General features: G+C 42.6%; 1 protein-coding gene and 1 pseudogene across 1 annotated transcript in view; both read left to right on the plus strand.

The window, feature by feature from the left end:
- Fam107b (family with sequence similarity 107 member B) overlaps window positions 1-22090 on the plus strand; it is a 225667-nt gene that overhangs the window by 88287 nt on the left and 115290 nt on the right. Inside the window, exon 2 of the mRNA XM_004641745.2 lies at window positions 1729-1786. Coding sequence (XP_004641802.1) covers window positions 1729-1786 — 58 coding nt within the window. The remainder of the gene's footprint in view (window positions 1-1728; window positions 1787-22090) is intronic.
- Window positions 8563-10071, plus strand: LOC105743615 (annotated as a pseudogene).

Genomic DNA, 22090 nt, shown 5'->3' on the forward strand with positions numbered 1-22090 from the left:
CTTTATGAATTAAAAAGCTTATTTCTCTATCTTACTAACTGAGCTTGAGTGTCTGGTGGGTTCTGATCTGCAGGAGACATTACTTGTCTCATGAAAACTGGCAAATGTATGACAAACTTCACAGCGTGTCTATGATGGGTAAGATCAGGTTTTGAGTTCCCTCATTGCACCCTGGTGAAAGAATTGTCCAAGCTATCATATGTGGAACTCCATATCCACATGCCTCATCGTAGATTAGAATATTCTGTGTTGGGCTAAATTCTTAGGAAGAACAAAGTATATGGAAATTGTTTCAAGGTAGGAAAAAGCTGCCCACAGTGCAATTCCAGGAGTACATCCTGCCTAAAGAAGGATTTTTTTGTGGGGGGGCACTCACGTGGCCTTCAGGGCAGGTCTGGTTTTGGCTTGAGGATGAGGGGACCGAAGCACAGCATCCTGAGCCTGACTGCTTTGTTGCAGCAGGCACTTAAACACCTGAGCTAATGGACAGGCCTCCACATCCTGCCTAAAGAGTGAGATCCCAAAGAAATGGCCCACAGTGGAAAAAATGAATGACTCACCATAAAGTCATCTTGCAGACAAAATTAAAGAGGCATCCTTTTGGTGTTCCTTTAACTCAGTCTTCACTTCTAGCCACATCTGCTTTTATCAGTGTTACAGCAGGAGCAGTTGTCCTTAAAGAATACCAGTGGTTGTGGTGCCTCTCATACACTGTGGGAATGTGAATTAGTGCAGTCATATAAATAACAGTACGATGGTTCCTAAGAGAATTAAAAACAGATCCAGATATACTGCTCCTTGGCAACTGTCCAAATGATGAGAAATCCGCATACCCAAGAGATTTCTGTACATCCATGTTTGTCCCATCATATTCACCACAGCACGGCATGGAATCAACCTGGGTGCCCATCCATAGATAAGTCAATAAAGTGAATGTGGGACACACACAGAATATGCTCAGCCATAAAGGAGATGGCATCCCACCATTCACTAGAGAATGGCTGGTACTAGAGGACATCATGTTAAGTGAAATAGTCCAGACATAGAAAGACAAGTACTGTATGTAGAAGCTAAAAAATGTTGACCTAAATGTATAATGGTCATCACTATGCTTGGAAAGATTGGGAGGAAAGAGGTAGGCAAAAACAGGTTGCATTTGGCTAGGGAACTCCTTATGTATATGTTTAAATATTACATCAAACCCACCAAAATGTATATATATATATATATATATATATGTATTATATATTATGCTACTTAAAGAATATCATACTAGGACTCAAAGAAGACTGTGCACTTCATATTTCCAGAGATTAAAAATAACTCTGAACTTTCAGAATACATAAAAACAGCTTCTTGAATTATGAAAAATAAAACAATATTATCTTTGGTCTGTCACACTTGCAGCATTCTTCTCTTATGGAGAAGCTTGTCTAAGTATCTGGTGTCCCCAAATGTCTTAGTTCCAGTGGGCCCCTGGGTTGTACTACTGGAATGATGATAGTCACAGGCATTTCCGCATGAATAGCAGCTGAAATAGTGGAACCAACACTCCCAGAGTGAGATACCCATAATTATAATTGTAACTTGTCCAAAGCGTCAGTTTTGAGGGCTTGGTGTAATTTTCTCAGATTTTTGGTCTCAGGTTTGCAAAAAAGGCATTGCTGTAAATTAATGCTATATTTTACTTTCTCTCTGATTTTTTTGGCTTGTGGGGCTGGAACTCAGGAAGAAGAATTCCAAGAAGAATCTAAGTGCCCCAAGGTGGAGCAGAAGACGCCAGCAGGTAGAGTGGGCTCCTTTCCTGGCTGCTGCTGACAGCAGGACTCAGTGCCACCCAAAGCTTTGCAGCTTGTTGAGGAAATCTGTGTTTCCAAATGATTTAAAACATGATGGGAAATGTTACCGTGATGTATTCCAGGCATGACATCTGGACAATCTAGTCATAATGCGGGAAATAGCTGATTCTCGTCTTTGTCTTCTTTCTTTTATTGATTGCAGTTCTTGATGAACAAATACTTGCAAAGTAGTACATGATGATGAAGAAATTTCAGATTCAGTAAAGCTAAAATAAGCAGCGTGGTTATTGACCGAAATGCTCACGATTATCTTGGAAAATGGTGTTTTAGATAAGTTTGCTGAGTTTTTAAAATGTTCGTGCACAGTAAAATATGTGGTATGATAAAGCTATTTATCCCATAACAGGACTTCTTATGAGACAGTAGAAGGAAACAAATGATGAGCCAGTCTATAACTTAGTTTATGACTCAGATCAGCAATGATAATAAGAAGTAGTGGTCATAAAATAAACATTAGTTGAATGGATCTAGTAATGACAAAAGCTAAATCTTAACGCTCTCATCCTCAACGTTCCAAAAGCTTTTAGTCTTGTGTTTTATATAGTTCAGTGTTAGAGGATGGTTCCAGATGTTTGCTCCTAGGAGAAGGTCATGTTTTTTGTAGCAAGTTTCTTTTAATGGGATACAGCATCAGCCAAGGAGTGCCGCATCTCACAGAGGCAGCAAGGCAAGCTGGGCAGGGCAGTAGTTTGTCTGTCCCCAGCCTGCTCTTCCTGTGCTGTGCTCCTTCTCCTCATGGTGCTTCCTGTCCACTCCCTTCCCTTCCCTTCCCAGATTCTCCACGGCTATAAGGGCAGGCAGTCAGGCCCACGGCCTACAGCCCACGGTGCTGCCTCTTTAGTCTGCTGGTAATGTAAACGTCAACCCTATCCGTGGAATGAAAAAATCTAGTAGCTGTTAAAGGGATTTTTAGAATCATCAAACAAGTAAAAACTATGAGTGGGAGGAGTAGGAGGTGGCTGCGGGTAGCATTTGCAGTGCTGATCACGTTGCTAGCTCACCAAGCACAGGAGGCTCAGAATAACAGGAGCACTAGGTCAAGGCTGGATTAGTCTGTGCACTTTCCTAGAGCAGGGATTATAGCTTCTCTTTCTCTGTGTGTGTGTGTGTGTGTGTGTGTGTGTGTGTGTGTGTCCACTAGGAATGGAACCCAGGCCTTCACACTGAGCTGTATTCCCAGCCTTATCTAATTCATTCATTCATTCATTCATTCACTCATTCATTTTGAGACAGGGTCTCATTAAGTCACTAAATTGCTCAGGCTAGGCTTGAATTTGAGATCTTCCTGTTTTAGCTAATCAGAGTTCTGGGATTACAGGCATGCATCTCCATTGCTAACAGATTATACCTATTTAAAATTGTAGTTTGACCTTTGATTGAAAGGTACCATTTTCAAGATGCATTGCATCCTTTGGGTATAATAGTTGATGCAAAAATAAAGAAAGGATATGAACCTAAATCTGGCCTCCACTTATAATTCTTTATGACGAAAGGAAGAGTGAACTAGTGGCCCCATAAACAGTGATGATCTTTGTGGAGGAAAGTTCTCTATACTTAGATGTTTCTTAGCTACGGCCAGAAGTTGTTTGGATAATAAACAAAGATTCTTTGTTGATAGAATCAAGGAAGGGACCAACGCACCAAAGAACTTCATGAGTGTGACTGCAGACAAACCACTTCCTGGGAGTAGCTGATGGGGCAGAAAGCAGTGTGCATGTTCTCACCTGGGATTGGGCCTCCTTTCTTGGCAGCTGCTAGGCCACAGCACTCTTTCCTTCTGTATCAGTTACGGTTCCCCACAGAAACAGAACTGTTAGCACATAGATTTGGTAAGAGATTTAGTATGTGGAACTGATGCATGTGATTAGCAGGGCTGAGAAGTCCCATGACCTCTCACTGTGAGCTGGGTCCCCAGTATTGTGACTCTGGCCCAGCTTATAGGCCTGAGAACCAGGTGAGCCATTGGTGCCAGTCTTAGTCAACAGCAGTGGCAGCTAAGAGGCAAAAGGGGTAAGTTCCTCCTTTCTCCACCTTTTGTCTACTCCTGACCTTGACAGATTGGTCCCTCATGCCCCTCACTGGGGAGAACTATTTACTCCACCAAAGGAAATGCTTATATCACCTGGAAGCATCTTCACAGACACACCCAGGGCACCCCTGGGCCAGGCAATTCAACACAGAATGGATGTCACTCTCCTTCCAGTCTGCCTTTCTATGGAACATGTCTCTTTCCCCAAGCCTTCCATGGCCACTCTGCCTTTTATTTTAAAGAGGCAATGTTAGGTGAACTTCTGTTTAATCTCTTTATTCCACTTAAATGCTTCTAGGGCAACAAGCCAAACTCCTAAAAAAAGGCATTGATAGTGAATAAGATCAAAACTGAACATTCCTTGTCCAATACAGACTTAGGCTTATCACTAATCTAAAGAAACTAAAGATTCTGCTCTTACTGATCTCATTTATAGCCAAATAAATAGCGACTGGCTATTGTACACTATGTAGAGAGAGGAGAGCCTTTTGAGAGTAGCATATTGTGTGTCCCCTTGTTTAGTTATTTTATGTAGGTGAGTCAACAAATGAATAGGACAGCTATGCTTTCTCCAGAGAACTCTTTTTGAATATAAGTTGCATTTCTAGCGGCCATATTAAAAAAATGAAGTATATTTGAAGATGTTGCCTCCCTCCCACCATCCCTACCACCCATGCATCACTTTAGAAGCAGGCCAAGTATTTTTGCATGCAGAAACATCTTTCAAATGAGTTTAAAATTCAAGGAGACCTTGTGGAATCCTTATTAGCTATCCAGCTTTCCTTAATCTATGTCCCCAGAGCATCAAACATTGCAACAGTTGGTCATTCCAGGGGGCACAACTGCAAGCTGGGCAATGTATGAGGGTTAGCAGCCTTCCTCAGAGCACTCTTTGGGAGCTAGGGGCCACCTGGAGCCCAGTGGGGCTCATTGCATTCTCAGAGCTGGTTGTGTGTGTCGTTTCTTGTGGTTTGCAGCTTACTTAAGTATGAAGTAACAAAGCCCAAGCAGTTAAAGTTCTTCACCTAAAACGAGTGCAATGAGGAAAACAATATGTATTTTTGTAAGTTCTATGGGGAACTGAGACCTGGGTTTACACAGAGCAGGTTACACAGAGTCCATATGTGAGGCCAGCCTCCTGCAGTAAGATATACAGTCATACGGAGACCTCAGGCTTTGTTGATCAAAACCCATTTTCCGTTAACCCAGACAAATGAAGCATCTGCTTTACTTTCTTATCATGGTAAGACACTCAAAAGTGAGGCTTCCACCAAAGCCAACTGTATGAGATGTGGTTGAAAAACAGGGTGAATATTTAAATTAAGAAAAATGTGTTACCATAAATGGCACACTACCGTCAACCCCCGTCATTTTGAGCATATTTATCCCATCATTCTTGTCATTTTCTGTAGCAGTTCTGGAAGTCCTATTTCATGAGTGTCTAGCACTATCATGACTACTTTAATGTCTTTAATCAATTCAAAATGTTTCATAGTGATTGTGACGTTAGTGAAGAACCAGAAGCTGCATAGTGCCAGATCCAGTGAATATGGTGAGCGAGGACATAGCACTGTGGTTTTATAAACCTCCCTTTCTGTTAGATGGCCCTTGCCAGCAGCATTCATGGTATTTTATTTTTTTCATACCTTGTGAAGACACTCGTGAAAGACTTCCAGAATTCCTTCAGATTGTGGCAAGACTGATAAGACAAATATGTTCAAAGTGAGAGAGACATATATTTCTATCATACCCATATTTCAATGTCTGTAATCGTGTGAAAAAGTTATTTATCTCACAGACTTTGCCAAGACTCTTCCCCCAGAAGTGAGTATACAGCTGTTTAAAGAGGCAGTGTAGAAACAAAAATTCTCTCTGTCCTGAATTTAATTTCTTTCCATTTCCTTCATTATAGGACAAACAGTCTAGGGAACTGCAGAGGGGCTGAAGTTTGGAGATAATTCTTAGGGAAGATCTGGTTCCAAAACTCCTTTCCGGGTCTTCCTGGTCTATGTGACTCATGCTGCACCTCATACCAGGCCTTTGCTCCCAGGAAGATTTTCCTTAGCCCCCTGCTATAACACGGTGATCTCCCATTCAATTCGTACATCCTGCCCAACTTGTTTTCCTAAAGACACTTACTTAGTGCCACCCATTGTGCCATGAAGTTGACTTAGTTTGGTCTGTCACCCCCCGCACAAAGTAAGCTCAGTGGGTGCAGGGATGTTGGGCCCTTTCCACACTCCTGCATACACAAGCAATGGCTAGAATGGAGCTGCCTAGGAGCAGGTGTTCAATACATATTTGTTGAATGAGAATGAATGCTTGTTTTCTTAAGCTTGTGCTAAAGCAATTAGATGAATCAGAGCTGAATGCTATTTTCTATTTGTTTTTTACTTCAGCTCTCAGCACAGTGTCTGGAACACATAAAGAACTATAAATAAATAGTTGTTTGACTCAAGTATGCATTTATGAATGAGTGGCTGAGTGGTTTCCAGGAGTCTGTGATGTAAGGACTGTCGTTCATCAGGTTCCTAACAACATGAATCGAGTTCTGCTGATCCACAGGGAAGTCAGAGATGTGTCAGACATGAGCTAACCTGCAAGCCAACATGCTTCCTTCTTCCCTAGTTTACTTTTCTTCCCATTCCTTCACTCCAGGACAGCCTGAGAGTTCATGGTGGCTTTTATTGGAGAAAATGCCTCCAGGGGTTGTAGGTGACTTCTAGGAAAGATCTAATTCCTCAGATCCCTTTTGAGATGGAATGAATCCATTTTAGTCTAAGGAAGCTCACTATTTTGTTTCTGTTTCACGTTATAGAGACTGGATTTTCACTATCATTTAAATTCTTCCTAAGGAGTTGTCTCAGTTACTCTTCTCTTGTTGCTAGGACAAATACCCAACACCCAAAATGAAGGAAAGAAAGGTTTATTTAGCTCATAGTTACTGGAGGTTTCAGTCCATACTCAGCTGGCTCCTAGGCAGAGCAGCACACAACAGAAGGCAGCAGTTCATGGTGGTGGCAAAGAACAGAGAGAAAAATGGAGGAGCAGTAGCAACAATGGCAACAGAGACAGGAAGTCTCTCTCTCTGTCTCTCATATGTAATGGTCACGCTATCTGCCCCAGACTGGGGAAGTATTCACAGCTGTACTAAAACCCACAATCCCAGGGGATCATGAGTTAATCTCAAACTCTTGAAGTCCCCACTGCATGACTGCATGAGGCTTTGGGGGGACAACTAGACACAAACCATAATAGGAGTGAATGTGGCAGCATGCTGTTGCTGGAGATTAAGCTGACTTGAAGAGGTGATGTGTTCCCAATTCTAAGAGGTCAAAACTCCACAGGTCAGGAAGCCAGGGGTGATAACATATGAAGAGATGTTTCTAGAATTTAATGATAGACTTTGTGTTATCAAGTGTGAGTAGAAGAACATTATTGTTGTTATTATAATTATTTTTGACTAGATTTGTTTCCACTGGTTAAACCAGCTGGAATTGCCTTAGAGTCTGAGGAGCTATGTCACTGGTGACCCAAGTGTTACAGTCACTTTCTGCCTCACTGAGACACAGTACCTGTCACACAAAAGGAGGAAAGGTTAATTTTGGCTCACAGTTTCAGAAGTCTCAATCCATGACAGTGGGCTCCAGCACAGAAGCTGTACAGTGGAAGGATCCGGTGCAGAGGAAAGCTGCTCACGTTATGGTAACCAGGAAGCAGTGAGAGAAAGGGAAGGAGGCTGGTCTAGGTCACACCCACAATGACCACCGAGCCAGATCAGGCCTGCCTCCTAACAGTGCATCAGCTGCAGAGCCCCATGATCCAATCTTCTCCCAAAACCCCAGTTTAGAGCCCAGCTTTGGAGAACAATCTTGATCTAAACTTCAGGGTGAGGTAATGTCTGCATTTGGCAAGAGAGGCAACATTGGTAAAAAGACAAGTTCCTGGCCTGCCTATAAAAGATGTGCCATCTGCTTCTAGCCTACTGCCATTCTGCATTCAGAAGGTGTCAACTAATGACAGAGTTTTAAAGTTCTCAGCCATCTGAAGGGCCAAACTATGAAGTGATATCTTCACCCACAGCTGTGGAAACAGCATCCATATTCCTCTGGGTCATCCAGAAGGCCAGCTATGTTTTTTCATCCTCTCTCTACAGACAGAGAGCTAATTGTTTCCAGTTTTTATTTTTTAATTCAGGAAATCAACAGACTACTTATTGTCCTCATGCAGAAATGGCAGAGGTAAATAACAGTGAGAGTCTGCCTTAGTCTTCTGTGCTTCAAGTGGACTTGGCATGCTGTCGACTGATAGGGTAGTTGTGCCTTATGGGAAAGCTAAGATGAACATGTACAGCAAACTGTGGAGTTTAACAATGTGCATATGTGCGCCGAATTAATTCTGTGGTATTCCATACTTACTTAGTTCTGTGTCTCTAACCATAACAGAAGTAGAAGCGTGGAGCTCTCCAGGAATAAAACTTTTGGTCTAATAAAGCTTCGAGAACTGCTTGGTTTGTATGCCACAGGATCTCTTTCTAACATATTTCACTTTTTAAAAAAGTTTTCTTATTTGTTTAAGATTTAATGTTGGGGGCTGCAAGGCAGCGAGGCGAGGCGCGGACGTAGGCAAGTGCGTCATTTCGCGCTAGTGCCTGCGCTCACGCCCTTCTGTTACCTCAGGTTCCCCCGGCTGACCACGTGGGGCTGGGTTCTCCAGGCGCCTGCCAGCCTGCCGAGCATCATGAGGCGGGCAGCTCTGCGGCTCTGTGCCTTCAGCAAGGGGCTGCTTGTTCCTGGCAGAGGGCTGACTCAAAGACCGCAAGACCCCAAGAAATGGGGACACTTCCACATCCAGGAAGTTCAAGATAAGCTGCGGGAGATCGTAGGCGCTTCCACAAACTGGAGAGACCATGTGAGAGCGATGGAGGAAAGGAAGTTACTTCACACTTTTTTGGCAAAGTCCCAGGAAGGCTTGCCCCCTAGAAGAATGAAGGACAGTTACATCGAAGTTCTTTTGCCCTTGGGCAGTGAGCCTGAATTACGAGAGAAATATTTGACGGTCCAAAACACCGTAAGGTTTGGCAGGATTCTTGAGGATCTTGACAGCGTAGGAGTTCTTATTTGCTACATGCACACCAAAAATCTTGCAACTAAGATGTCCCCTTTATCAATAGTTACAGCCCTGGTGGACAAGATTGATATGTGTAAGAAGAGCTTAAGTCCTGAACAGGACATTAAGTTCAGTGGCCATGTCAGCTGGGTTGGGAAGACATCCATGGAAGTGAAGATGAAGATGTTCCAGTTTCATGGTGATGAATTTTGTCCTGTTCTGGATGCGACTTTTGTAATGGTGGCTCGTGATTCTGACAATAAAGGGCCAGCATTTGTAAATCAACTCATCCCTGAAACTCCAGAGGAAGAAGAACTTTTTAGACAAGGAGAATTGAACAAGAGGAGGAGGATTGCCTTCAGCTCTGCCTCCTTACTGAAAGTGGCTCCCAGTGCCCAGGAGAAGACCACCATACATGAGATGTTTCTTAGCACACTGAACCCAAAGACTATAAGTTTTCAGAGTCGAGTGTTGCCACCTGGTGCAGTGTGGATGGAGGGTACGAAGCTGAAGAGCTTGGAAATTTGCCACCCTCAGGAGCGGAACATTTTCAATAGGATCTTTGGTGGTTTCCTGATGAGGAAAGCATATGAGCTTGCATGGGCTACTGCTTGTAGCTTCGGTGGTTCCCGACCATTTGTGGTAGCTGTGGATGATATCATGTTTCAGAAACCTGTTGATATTGGCTCATTGCTCTTTCTGTCCTCTCAGGTGTGCTTTACTCACAACAATTACATTCAAGTCAGAGTGCACAGCGAAGTGGCTTCTCTCCAACGTAAAGAGCACACGACCACCAATGTCTTTCATTTTACATTCATGTCGGAAAAAGACATGCCCTTGGTTTTCCCCAGAACATATGGAGAGTCTATGTTGTACTTAGACGGGCAGCGACATTTTAACTCCATGAGTACCCCAGTCACCTTGAGGAAAAGTGGCCTCGCGGATCCCTAGGACACCTCCAGTGTTGCGAAGCAGCCTCCACCCAGTCACAAGTGATGCCCGATGAAGGCCGAGCTGATGTATCAGCATTAGTATTGCTTCTCATCCTCCTGGGAGAGGAAAATGTATTCAGCTTTTAGGATCAGAGAAACTCAATGAGACCATGACTGGGGCGGGGGGTTGGAGGGGCAGTGTTATTCAGTAATAAATCTGTTAAAAGCCGTATTCATTGTCAGCCTATCAGTTTGCCTCTGTCTACTAAAGGAACTAGGGCAGAATACCTTTTTACCCAGTTGGACACATTCCTTTTTCACTTATTATTGTAACTGTCAGTGTACAGTGCTTCCTGTCAGGGCATTTGAAGAACTTTTTTTTCCCCTTTTTTCTTTTGTTGCAGAGCTGGGGTTGAACCTAGGACTTTCACCCTGATCTACATCCCAGTTTTTGTTTTTTTTTTCTCCTCTTTTTGAGTCAGTCTTGCTAAGTTGCTCATACTGGGCTCCAACTTGCCATCCTTCTGCATCTACCTCCCAGAGTACTGGAATAATAGATGTGTGCTACTATGCCCATTTGGATGATGCTTTTTAAACCTGAATGATGCCCATTTATTGTCTAAAATTTCATTCACCTTACATGATTGTATTTAACTTCTCTCTTTCTCAGCTTTTGTTGTAGAGGGTAGATGAAATATTGGGGTGGAGGGACACAACATAGGATATGGCATCTATTAAAGATTGTGGGAAGCTTTAGGTCTGAAAATACAATAAAGACACTGGTTATCCCAGCACTTGGGAGGCAGAGGCAAGAGGACTGATGAGATTTGAGGCCAGCCTGAACTATAGAGTGAGAACCTGTCTCAAAAACAAAAACCCCAAAGTGTCTTTCCTAAAGCATTAAAGTGAACTTGCTTTTAAAAGGATATTGGGCTGGTGAGATGGCTCAGTGGTCTAAAGCACCTACTTAGAAAAAGCTTAGCAAAGCACAGGGACCGCGGTTCAATCCCCCAGCACCACATGCCAGCCAACCCCGCCCCCTGGTGGGCTGAGCTGGCCACACACACACACACACACACACACACACACACATAAACAAAATTTTTTAAAAAAGGGTATTGATTTGATGGAAAGTTGATCTGTTTCAGATGTATTTGATTTTTGATTGTATTTCATATCACCACAGTCATCAGAATGCAAACACTTTTTCCAAAGGAGAAGCTAAATTTTGAATTAACACCCAATTGTCCCCATAATTAGTCAATCAGTACTGATGCATATGCCATCAAGTATGCAAATTTGGAGAAAAAAACATTACTGACATAAAACATTGACAAATGTAAGCTAGAATTAGGTGTAGGCTATTTAATCATAGATTTGCATGAAAATTCTGGATGACTAGACACCAAAACAGTTTTATTTGCTGAAAGTATATTAATGAAACAAGATCAGTAGTCTCTGAGTGAAATTTCACAAAATGATACCACCACCTTCTGCTTTAATGTTCAATGTAAGACAGGGCAAACCCCATCTATCCTACTTTTATTTTTGTGTCTGTAAACAAAAGTCAGTATAAGCCCCCAGACTTCAAAAACCCAATCAAAAAATGGACATCTGAGATAAATGTACACTTCTGAGGTGAAGAAATGCAAATGCTGAATAAATATGTGAAAAATGAAAAAAAAAGATTTAATGCTGACCCCTTGTAAAAAAATCTTTTAAAGGGGGAGAATTATAAAGATGTCAGTACTACACACAATCAGAAATAGTGCTCTTCAAATGTTTCCCTTCTGGAGGAACCTCTCTACCCATTTCCCATTTCTCGCCTGCTTTCCCCATATATGAGTAAAAGACAGATGTTGCATTGCTTATTAGGGACTTGGATGTCCATCCAGCTTTCTCCTTAGGGTGTGCATCTCCTCCCATTCTGAGGATAAATATATATATGGAAGGTGGAAACTGATGCCCAGAAATTCCAGCTTCTGGTCACCCATGTTCGTAAAAGAAAAAAGAATCCAAAGTTCTCAAAGGTCAAAGAGTGTTGATTTTTCTTCTTACCCATGTTTCCTTGCAAACATCTCAAAGAAGTGAAGTTTGCCCTAGATTTCCATGTGGAAGCAGCTCCTTCATTTCGCAGCTGCAGGTTCCACTTCTCCTTGACTTTACAGCCACCATATCTTGCCACATGCCAGTGCCTCACAGCAGAACAAACCTCTGCTCCAGAATTTGTATTCATACAGACCAGAGTCAGCCACAGGGTAGGAGAAACATTCAAGGACTTGTCCTAAAGCCATTTTTGCACAGCAGTATTGGTCATAATACCAGAATATGTCCACTGTTCATATCAAGGGCAGGTGAAGGGAGGATGAAATTGGAGTGCGTGTCTGGCCCCTATACCTGCCTGCTGCCCCTTGTACCTCACCTCAGGCACACTGCTTTCTCCTGATGCCTGCATACCTCTGTGCCTGAAGGCCTGCTCTTCTCTTCCGAGAGCTTACCTGCATCCTGCATCCTGAGGAAGCAGCCCTCAAACCACCGCTGTGAGTGCAGAGGGCAGCTTGCCTGTGCTTGGGCAGAGCATGCTGAGCACTGCCAGCTGGCTCCGAGTCACTTAGGCTTTCGTTCACACAGCCCTGTGGTACCTACGCACATCTCACCCCAGCTCCCACCTCAAGGGCTTCCATCTGAAACCCCATCACAGGGTCTGCTTCTGGGAGAACCCCAAAGAGAGGGTCCCACAGGGCACTCACTGATGGAGCACTAACAGATTAGAAGACATTAATGTGCTATCACAAAAAAATACTTGGAAGTGTGCTTAACTTTAAAAAATATTTTTTGAAACTAATATAAAAAGCTTCCTTGATTACTGTGGACCCCTGAAATTTATAGGGCTTATGTCCTTAAAATATCCACAAGTTGTGAAAAAACAAAAATTTCAGGTATGGTCAGAAAAATGCTTGTAAATGTCTATTTTTATAGTTTAAACCCTCAATCTGTTTTGTCTCCTACAGTTATGTAATTTAACTTAATAAAATACTGTATTAATAAAGGCTTAGTAGATGCAGGCCATTTTGGCAGCATCTTAGGGATCTCAGGGCTTTAAAAAGAACAAAACCGAGAACACTCCAGAAAGCTACAGGGTACAGCAACCTGTCACCATGCAGGAATGCTGGCATATCTGAGGAGATGGTTCACTAGGTAGAGGCCAATCAGCTGCAACGGGAACTGAATAAATAACTTTCAGATTGGCTATGTGCAAACCTCGTGCCAAGAAAACCTTGTGGTTTCCCTGAAATGGCAGGGGTTTCCACCAACAGTTACTAGTTTCTAAAGAAAAAAATCTTCGAACTGTTGAGGCCAAGAACTCTGAAGCTCTACTTCACAGGGGTACATGGTACTTAGTACTCCCTTTAATTGGTCAGAAATGTAGCCTTCCTGACACCTTAAAATTTGATATTTTTGAATGCAGTGTTGTAGCTTATGTGTTTACTGGGAGATGTTTAATAATTGGCTTTAAAAATGAGATTTTCTTTTTCCCCATCATGAAGCTGGCTATCACTGATAGATTATGGCCCTAGTAAGAATTGCTGAATTATTATGGTGGTCATCTAATATGGCTGAAGCCCTTAAAACAACAGCTTGTCTTCCCAGAGACCACCTCCCCTCTTCTTCTCCAACTCAGCCCAGGATGCAGTTTCCTTTCACCTTTCTCTCCACCTCAGGGAAGTTCCCAATCAGCCCCTCAGGTCTATCTAAACTTCCACCTCAAGCCCCACCTCTGGCAAAAGGCCATAAAAGCCTCAGCCTCCTTTTGTTCCAATCCAGAGAATTCCTTATCTTCCCAAATTCTCTCCGTGTCCTCTAAAATAATGAAGTCCTTTTTCCTTTATAATAAAGCCCCTTTCCCCTTTCCTTCTGTGTGTTTCTCTGCTGCGACACCATTAAAACCTATCAATCACAAAGCATGCCTATTTATGCAGTGCCATGTTTTGACTCAGTTCAAATGTGCTTAATTTGAGCTTCAGTAGATTTGGATTACAATATCACTTAATTTTGTTCTACCAACCTTGGGCCCTGCTGCTCACCTTAATTGTGATTGATCCTGTGGGAACTAGGACAATTGTACATCCAATTTTTAGGATTTCCCCTTTTTTAAGCAAACTAGAAACAGATTGTAAAAGAACACCTCGGAGTGAGGACAAAGCTCAGTGGCACAGTACCTGCCTGGCAAGTACAAGGTCCTGAGTTCAATTCCCAGTACCAAAACAAAAAACAACAGAAAAACTCCACCTCTTATTTCTCATCCTTCATCACAGAGACATGGCAAAGCAACAAAGGTCTTTCTCAGGTAAATTTTGCCTTTCTTGCTAACAAATTAACATGCTAGGGCCATAACCAATAACCAGTAATTAATAATTTAAAACTAGGCTTAATATACAGGATATGTTCCCAAGAAACATTCAAAATACGGCGAACTGTCCCCAAAAACCTGGAAGATGATCATACTGCTTGTGACTGGTGTTCTAAACAGGGAAAATTCATCTTAAAAATGTTGTTTGGTTGGCAGGCTTAAATTTTTTTTTTTAAATAGGTTGCCAGTGCTTAAAAATTGAAAAGCTTCGTGAAGAAAACCCAAGCACTAATTTCTCCTGAGAAACTAAGAACTATCCAAATCAGCCCTGCCGGGCTAAGCAACAATGCAAAAGACAGAGGAGTTGGGTCTCTCGCTACTCTGGGCCTAACGAGTCCTTCCCTGGAGGACTTTTCAGGCTTGAACCTGAAGCTCAGAGGGTAAGGAGAAACGTGGGAAAGGGAAGAAACCAGAACACCTAATGACCCTTGTCCTTTTCAGGCAAGAACAAACTTCCCCTGTGCTAATAGTTTGATGGATAGTGTGGTCTGTGGTTTTGCTCTTTTATCAGAAATCTCTTTGGCTGTGAGCTGAGAAACAGTGTAGGCCATTGGTAAGGAAACTGGAGAAAATGCTAGCCTCAAACTTGGGAGCTCTTACCCTGGCCAGTGATTTTACACAATTCCCCTAGGCTTCCTGCAGCTACTCTTTCACTCTGTGTAGGGACTAATAGTGTACTACTCAGCAGCTTTTCCTGATTTTATTTTATTTTTTTCTTAATTTTTAAAATTCATTTTAATGAGAAAAAAAGGTAAAGTAGCTTCAAAACAGGTTAGTAGGACAGTTATAATAATTAATACATTGCATATTGTTATCTTTATACTAGTTATTCAGAGGACAAGATGTAGAAAAATCTTGTCTAAACACTATTAGTACAAACCTTTCTTTTCATTGAACTAAGAGAAAGTAGCTGTATGTCTAGCCTAACTATCTTGTATATACATATTTTTTTTCACTACTGAACGATCCTTTATTTATATCCCCCTTTGTTTTGTTTTGTGGGAAATGGGTGTTCTATTGCTGTTAGAGAAGCTGTGTTTGGAGAAGGCTTTAGTAATGAAGGGTTACATTGCAACTGTAACAAATTCTACAAGGAATGCCATCAATGGGTAGGTGTGGCTGAGCTGCTAGCAATTGACACAGGAAGTTGAGAGTTGTAGGTAAAGGTGGGGCTTCTCCCCTAGGCCTTCCCCTTTTAAGGGGCTTGGGCTCCTGATAGGGCCGGAGTGAGGCTTGCTGTGTGCACTGTGCTTGCCTAGAGAGACAGATGACGCAAAATCAGCTTGGTAGTATTCATCCAGCAGTGTGCCTGCCACCTTGTAGGTGGACTTTGATCAAGCATGACTCCTGGGTGTACGCTCACCATGGACAATTTCAGCCTTGCTGTCCACAGAGAACCAAACAAAGAAACAAGCTATCATTGGCCTTTTCCAAAGCCAGGGAGGCAGAACAGATCAAAGACTCAAAAACTCCGAACTTTTTTTTTTTTTTTTTTAATGAGCAGAATATATTTATTGAGAGAAAGAAACAAAGCTCCTGTCCCAAGAGAGGGACAGGAGGGGGGGCTCGAGTGGGTAGTTTCCCCAAAGGCAGAAGGATTTTTTTTTTTTTTTGCTCCGAATGCCTTCAGGGCAGGTTTGGCTGGCTTGAGTTGTGAGGATCGAACCTCAGCAACCTGAGCCTGACTGCTTTGTTGAAGCAGCCACTTAAAGAACTGAGCTAAGGGGCAGGCCCCCTCAGAACATTTTTTATAATGGTCTAATTCCAGTACAGTAAGTCACTGACTCCAACATGTTCCACTACCAGAGCATATTCATAAGCTGGACTCATTCACAAAGTAGACAGAGTGAGTCTTGCACACCTTTGACACAAATATACAATGTACATTGTGTTGTGCTTCCTAGCAGTCCCCTCCACATCACCACTGCTTTTTTTCTTTCTTCCAGACATCTGAACTCTGCCAAATTGGACCTTAGCACATAATATCCTAATTGATCCTTTCCAACAACTGAACACAGACTTTCTGGTTCTCATCCTAGTCTTGAGGCTATAACAATACCAATGGCTGACATTCATTAAATTTTTGTAACTCTCAAGGCATCATGCTGTGATTTATGTGGATTTCTTATTTAATCCTCTTAGCAGCCCTATGTAGGAGGACTATTTTATTCCTTTTGGCAGATAAGGAAACTCACACTGTGAAAGTTGACTTATGCAAGGTCATATACAAGAAAGAACGGAAGCCATAACCCAGTTCAGATCTGGTTGAGTCCAAAGCCATTTTTAACAGCTCTGCAAAACCTACCATGTCTTTTGGTTGGAGTTACATATTTCTGAGCAGCACCATATATCTCTGATCTTAGGAAATGCATCAGCAGGATGCATTAGATCTGGTTCCATTTGGACAGTCCGGCCCTCCTGATTTCCTGTAAAGGGAGAGCTCTGTGCCAAATGCGGTAGTTGTAATCCCAGTACTGGAGGAGTTGAAGGCAGGAGTATGACAAATTCAAACCCAGTGTGGACAATCTAGTGACTTAATAAGAATTTGTCTCAAAAAAAGAAAAAAAAAATATATATAGCTAGGAATGTAGTTTAAACTGAAGGCTCTGGGTACAATCCTCAGTGCTGAAATAAAAAAAAGAAATAAGTAGATATGGTGAGGTCTTGGAATTTTCCCTGGGCATATAAAGTCATGCTTGGCTGGAGATAAAGTACAGAAGTAAACCATCACTTCTTTTAAAAAGATTTGATGAAGTTGAGGGTCTATGTTCTGACTCTGATTTCACTCTATTAGGACCTTCCACATAAACCTGGCAGAGTAAAGACAATAACAGACATGCCCCTCGCTTGACTCTTCCCTCTACACAACTTCTATTCATGGTGCTGCTGCCTACCCTGGCTTCAAATATCAAGGCCATGTTGGTTCCCTCCTTTTTACTTCACCTCTATATCAGTCTTTTAAAATAGTTTTTTAAAAAATTTTAAAGGGAATTAAAAAATTATAAAACCATTAAAAATGATACAGAATTTCAAAACAAGATGATAGGAAATCAGCAATGGTTGGTCTATTGCATCATATTGTTATCATCAAAGTAGTTGTTCACATTACCAGTTATAGGCGTGCAAAATTGATTTAAAAATAAGCATAGACTGGGCCTTCTCAGTCCAGGCTTCTTCTGTCCTATAAATCCTGCACATTGATCAGAGAACCTGTTCACTTTCCAAATCACAAGCAAGCAGGTCCTGGTGGTGTATGCCTGTAATGTCAGCACTCTGGGAGGCTGAGGCAGGAGGTTTACAAATTCAACTTAGTGTCTCAGCAAGGCCCTGTCTCAACATAAAAAATTAAAAAGGGCTGAGATGTCGCTCTGTGTAAAAGTCCTGGGATCGAGGCTCAGTACCTTAAAAAAAAATCATACCTCATCTTGAAGGTCCAAGTCAAATTGTATAGACTTAGTGAAGTATATACTAAGAAATAATCTTTCTAGTCCTTTACTTATGGCCTATACATTCCAGTAACCTGAGGATTTATTATATTTTCTACAGCTGAGGTAGGGCAGCTGTTTATATTCGTAATCTTTTATTTATCCACAAAATCCTGCTATTGATGGCTACAGTTAAAGCCTCAGCTCTCAAGCTCCTTTTTCAAGCCCCCCAAAGGGCGGACTGGCCAGGAACACATGGCCATCTTCAGACGCTGGTCCTCAGGCTGAGATTCTGGCACAGCCTGTTTGTTTTACAGGCATCCTCTGCAAACATGAGTAGTAGAGAGATGTGAAAGAACACACAGAAGGCACCAAGGAAGCAAAGTTATTAGGAAAGAATTGCTCTGAAGATGGAATTTTCATCCTACGGGGAGTTTTAGGGAACATTTCAGGTGCTGGAAGTTTTTTGTTCTTTCCCTAGTGCTTGACACCCACATTTCTTTCCTTTGGAGTGTTGTGCACCAGAAGTATAAAAACAAGGTGTTTGGCTGTTTTTTTTTTTTTTTTCAAAATAATTTTCACTCCTAAAAGCATTATATTACTTCTTAAAATTTAGCAATGTAACAAACTGGAAAACAAATAAACTAGTAACATAACAATGAGTGTCAAAGTAGGACATAAAAGTGTTGACACATTCTGAGCAGAGTATAAAGCCTAGGCCCAGCTTCACAAGTGGTGGGAGACAGAGCAGAGTGGTGCAGGAGGAGCCCCTGTCATGGTCATTGCCTCAGTGCCTGGCTCCTCACATGTAATAATGCATGTGTGGGGACCTTAAGAGGGAACTGGAATTCGCTAAGCTTATCTGTTCTTCAAATTTATGATACTGAGGTGCTATAACCTTCATAATGAAAAAAGAAAAGTAGCTCCATTGAAACAGGACTGACTTCACAGCCCCAAACGGATATAGACATTGTCACTAGAAAGACTTCAAATGCATCACTTACTACCATGGAGCCTCTGGCCAGGAAGCCACCTCCCTCCTCCTTCCTGTCTGGAACAGTGATGGGACCCCTGGGCCCACTTGGGGACCTTGAAGATGGAGCCATGTGCCGAGGATCATGGGGGAATAAATGCAAGCAAAGGCTGGGCCTCCAATGGCCACGGAGCCATGAAACCAACTCTTGTCTGTGAGCTACAGCTTCTTCTGAGGGTAAGAAAGACGAGAGAAAGCTGCTCTCTCATCTTCATCTCTGCTCTTCGTTTGGTTCATTATGCTTTGCTGTTTCTCCTGGGAGAACTGTGAGTTCCCTAAATAGAAGATTGTTTCCCTATGTTGCCATCTCCACCACAGCACACCGCCCACTGTACATAGAGGCAGATCCCACAAAATCTTTATGGAACAAACAGCCTGACTTTGATGAACTTGGAGAACAGTTTGTATGGCATAGTGTCATATGTGACATCTAAAGACGTTGAAAACAGTGTCTTGGCTCTCAAGAAACTGATACGTGTGTGTGTGTGTGTGTATGTGTGTGTGTGTGTGTGTGTGTGTGCTTCAACCTGCACCAAGGTAGATAAAGGCAACAGGGATAAGTTGTCTGCTTCTTTGAATCCAAACAAGATGCACATTCAGCCTTGTTCAGTCCTACACCCTTGGCTCTTTGCTTTGGTTGGAAAACCTGGGCTTGGCTTGGTGTTTCCATGACATCCAAGCTTTGAGAGCTACCCCTCCCAACAGGCAACGAAGCACAGGAAAATTATTCTAGTGCTCTCTGAATGGCTTGAGTTAGCTGCATGTGAACACAGAGGAAGTGGTTCCCTAGCAACAGGAGCCTTTCAGCTCCCAGTTTTGCTCCCGGCTTTTTGTTTCCTTTCCTAGGCATCGCATGTCAGCAAATGGCCAGAGTGACTGCACCTGCTCTGAATCAGGGCCAACCCATTAGACCCCAACACTTCAGTGTTACTAACTCAAAGGCTCTGTTCCTCATGAAGTGTGGTGCCTGTGCTGCTCCTGGTCAGACCACAATTACCTCAGATCTCACTTCTTTGTTCTTTAGGTTTGGATCTAAAATGGGAAAATATTGAAGTGACAAGAAAATTTGAACTAAATTTTCTCTTTTTTGTGTGCATCTTTTCAAAAGTACTAAATCTATTAAGAAAACATTTAGTATTCCTCCCACACCCCACCCTGAAGAATTCATTCTTGTCTCATTCTTACTTCCAGTGTTTCCACAGATGTCAAATCCTTCATTTCTTAAATATATCAGCATCTTAACCTTGAAAAGGCAAGATAGCTAGAGTCAACTTTTCCGTGTTGAGACAAAATACCTGCACCTTAGGAAGGAGAAGTTTCTTCTAGTTCATGTTTCTGAGGTATCAGGCCATGGTCAGCTGGATCTAAGAGAGTAACATCATGGTAGAAGGGACTAGTGCAAGACAGCTGTTTACCTCATGGCAGTGGGAAGCACAGAGGAAGAGTCAGAGGGAGAGGAAGGGACAGGTGATAGATACAACCTTCCAGGTCACACATGAACCTATAAGCAACCTCTTCCTCCAACTTGTCCCCACCTTCTAGCAAATGTCCTGTTATGAAGTCATCAATAGATTAATCCACTTGGAGCTCCCATAAACTCATCACTTTCCAAAGCTCCACTCTGAATAGATGAGCCTTCTGGGAGACATTTTTTTATTCAAACAGTAACAGAGTAATAATGAAATATATCCCCTGTACTGGTTGATACTTTGAGTTAGCTTGAGAAGTTTAGAAGTTTAATTAAGTGACTCAGCAGGGAGCCAGGATTCTTAGTTTGTAAACATCCTCATCCTGTGCAAGAGGAGGGCATGGACACTGTGTGAGTTCTACACCCCCTAGCCCCACGGAAGCTTTATAATATAAGGAGGGGAGAGAGGCTGGCTAGAAGCCACAGCTACTGCCCCTCCCTTTGCTCTTTACTGTTTTCTGCTGCCATAAACTGCTGCCCTCTGCCATGTGCCACTCTGCCTGGGAGCCAGCTGAGTATAGACTGAAACCTCCACAAACTGTGAGCTAAATAAACCTTTCCTTCCTTAATTTTGGGTATTGGGTATTTTGTCCCAGCAATCAGTAAAAAGTAATGGGGACATCCCCTTAGAGGAAGTTTGCAACATTTCTTCAGGCCTAGGAGCCAGTCCTGAGTAGGGATATTGGTTGTGTTGCTTCTCCAGCCCCAGGATAATGTTTAGGAGGTGGAAACTGAAACAAGGTACAACCCATGTGTTATGGTTGATATACTGTGTCAACTTCAGGAGTTTAGAAGTTTAAGGAAGTGACTCAGTGGGGAGTCAGGGGCCTCACTTTATAAACACCCTCATCCTGTGTAAAAGGAAGACACAGAGATGATGTGAGCACTAGACACACCCTAGGGAGTGGTTTCTGACTTACCATATAAGGGAGGCAAAGAGACCTTGCTTCTACCTTTTGCTCTTGCTGCTTTTGCTGTCTTCTGCCACCTTGAAGCGTTGCCCTTTTGTCATGCCACTCTGCCTTGGAGCCAGCTGATTATGGATTGAAACCTCCAAGAACTGTATGCTAAATAAACTTTTCCTTAATTTTTGGTGTTGGGTATTTTGTCTCAACAATGAGAGAAAAGTAATTAAGACAAAATCGCTCTAGCCTAGGCCCAGAGTTAGTGCCTGGAAATGCTTATCTTGGTTTACATAGAGTAATCTGGACGAGAGCATCCTTCTCACAGGAGATGGACCTACCTGCCTATCAGTTGCTTAGCCTGGATTCAGTGGCACATCTGAGCAAGATTGCTGGTGGTGCATGACAGCAGGCAGATCCTAGTAATTAAGCTTAACAGCTCTCTGAAGTCATCTATACTTAGCCAAGTATTTTCATTCATTCTTTCAAATACCATATAGTTGTAATTGAGGTCTCCTAAGTGAAAAGTGCTGTATTGGATCTTGTGAGGGAAACATGAATAACAGTACATAACCCTTGGAAGATCTCAACTTCAAAGAGAAGGTCAGCTTTGCAACATCAAGCAAGACTGCTGCATATCCTGGTACTGCATGCCATGCTGAACCTCCCTCAGGGGTGCTAAGCTGGCAATCGAGTCCAGGCATGGTGGCACATGCCTGTGAGTCCAGGTGTAGTGGTGCATGCCTGTAATCTCAGTGCTGGGGAAGCCAAAAGCAGGAGGATCGCTATGAGTTTGAGCTGCATAGTGAGACCCTGTACCAAATACAGAAGAAGAAGGAGAAGGAGAAGGAGAAGGAGAAGGAGAAGGAGAAGGAGAAGGAGAAGGAGAAGGAGGAGAAGAAGAGGAGGAGGAGGAGGAGGA

Source organism: Octodon degus, unplaced genomic scaffold (genome assembly GCF_000260255.1).
Source record: "Octodon degus isolate 3935 unplaced genomic scaffold, OctDeg1.0 scaffold00141, whole genome shotgun sequence".
Lineage (NCBI taxonomy): Eukaryota > Metazoa > Chordata > Mammalia > Rodentia > Octodontidae > Octodon > Octodon degus.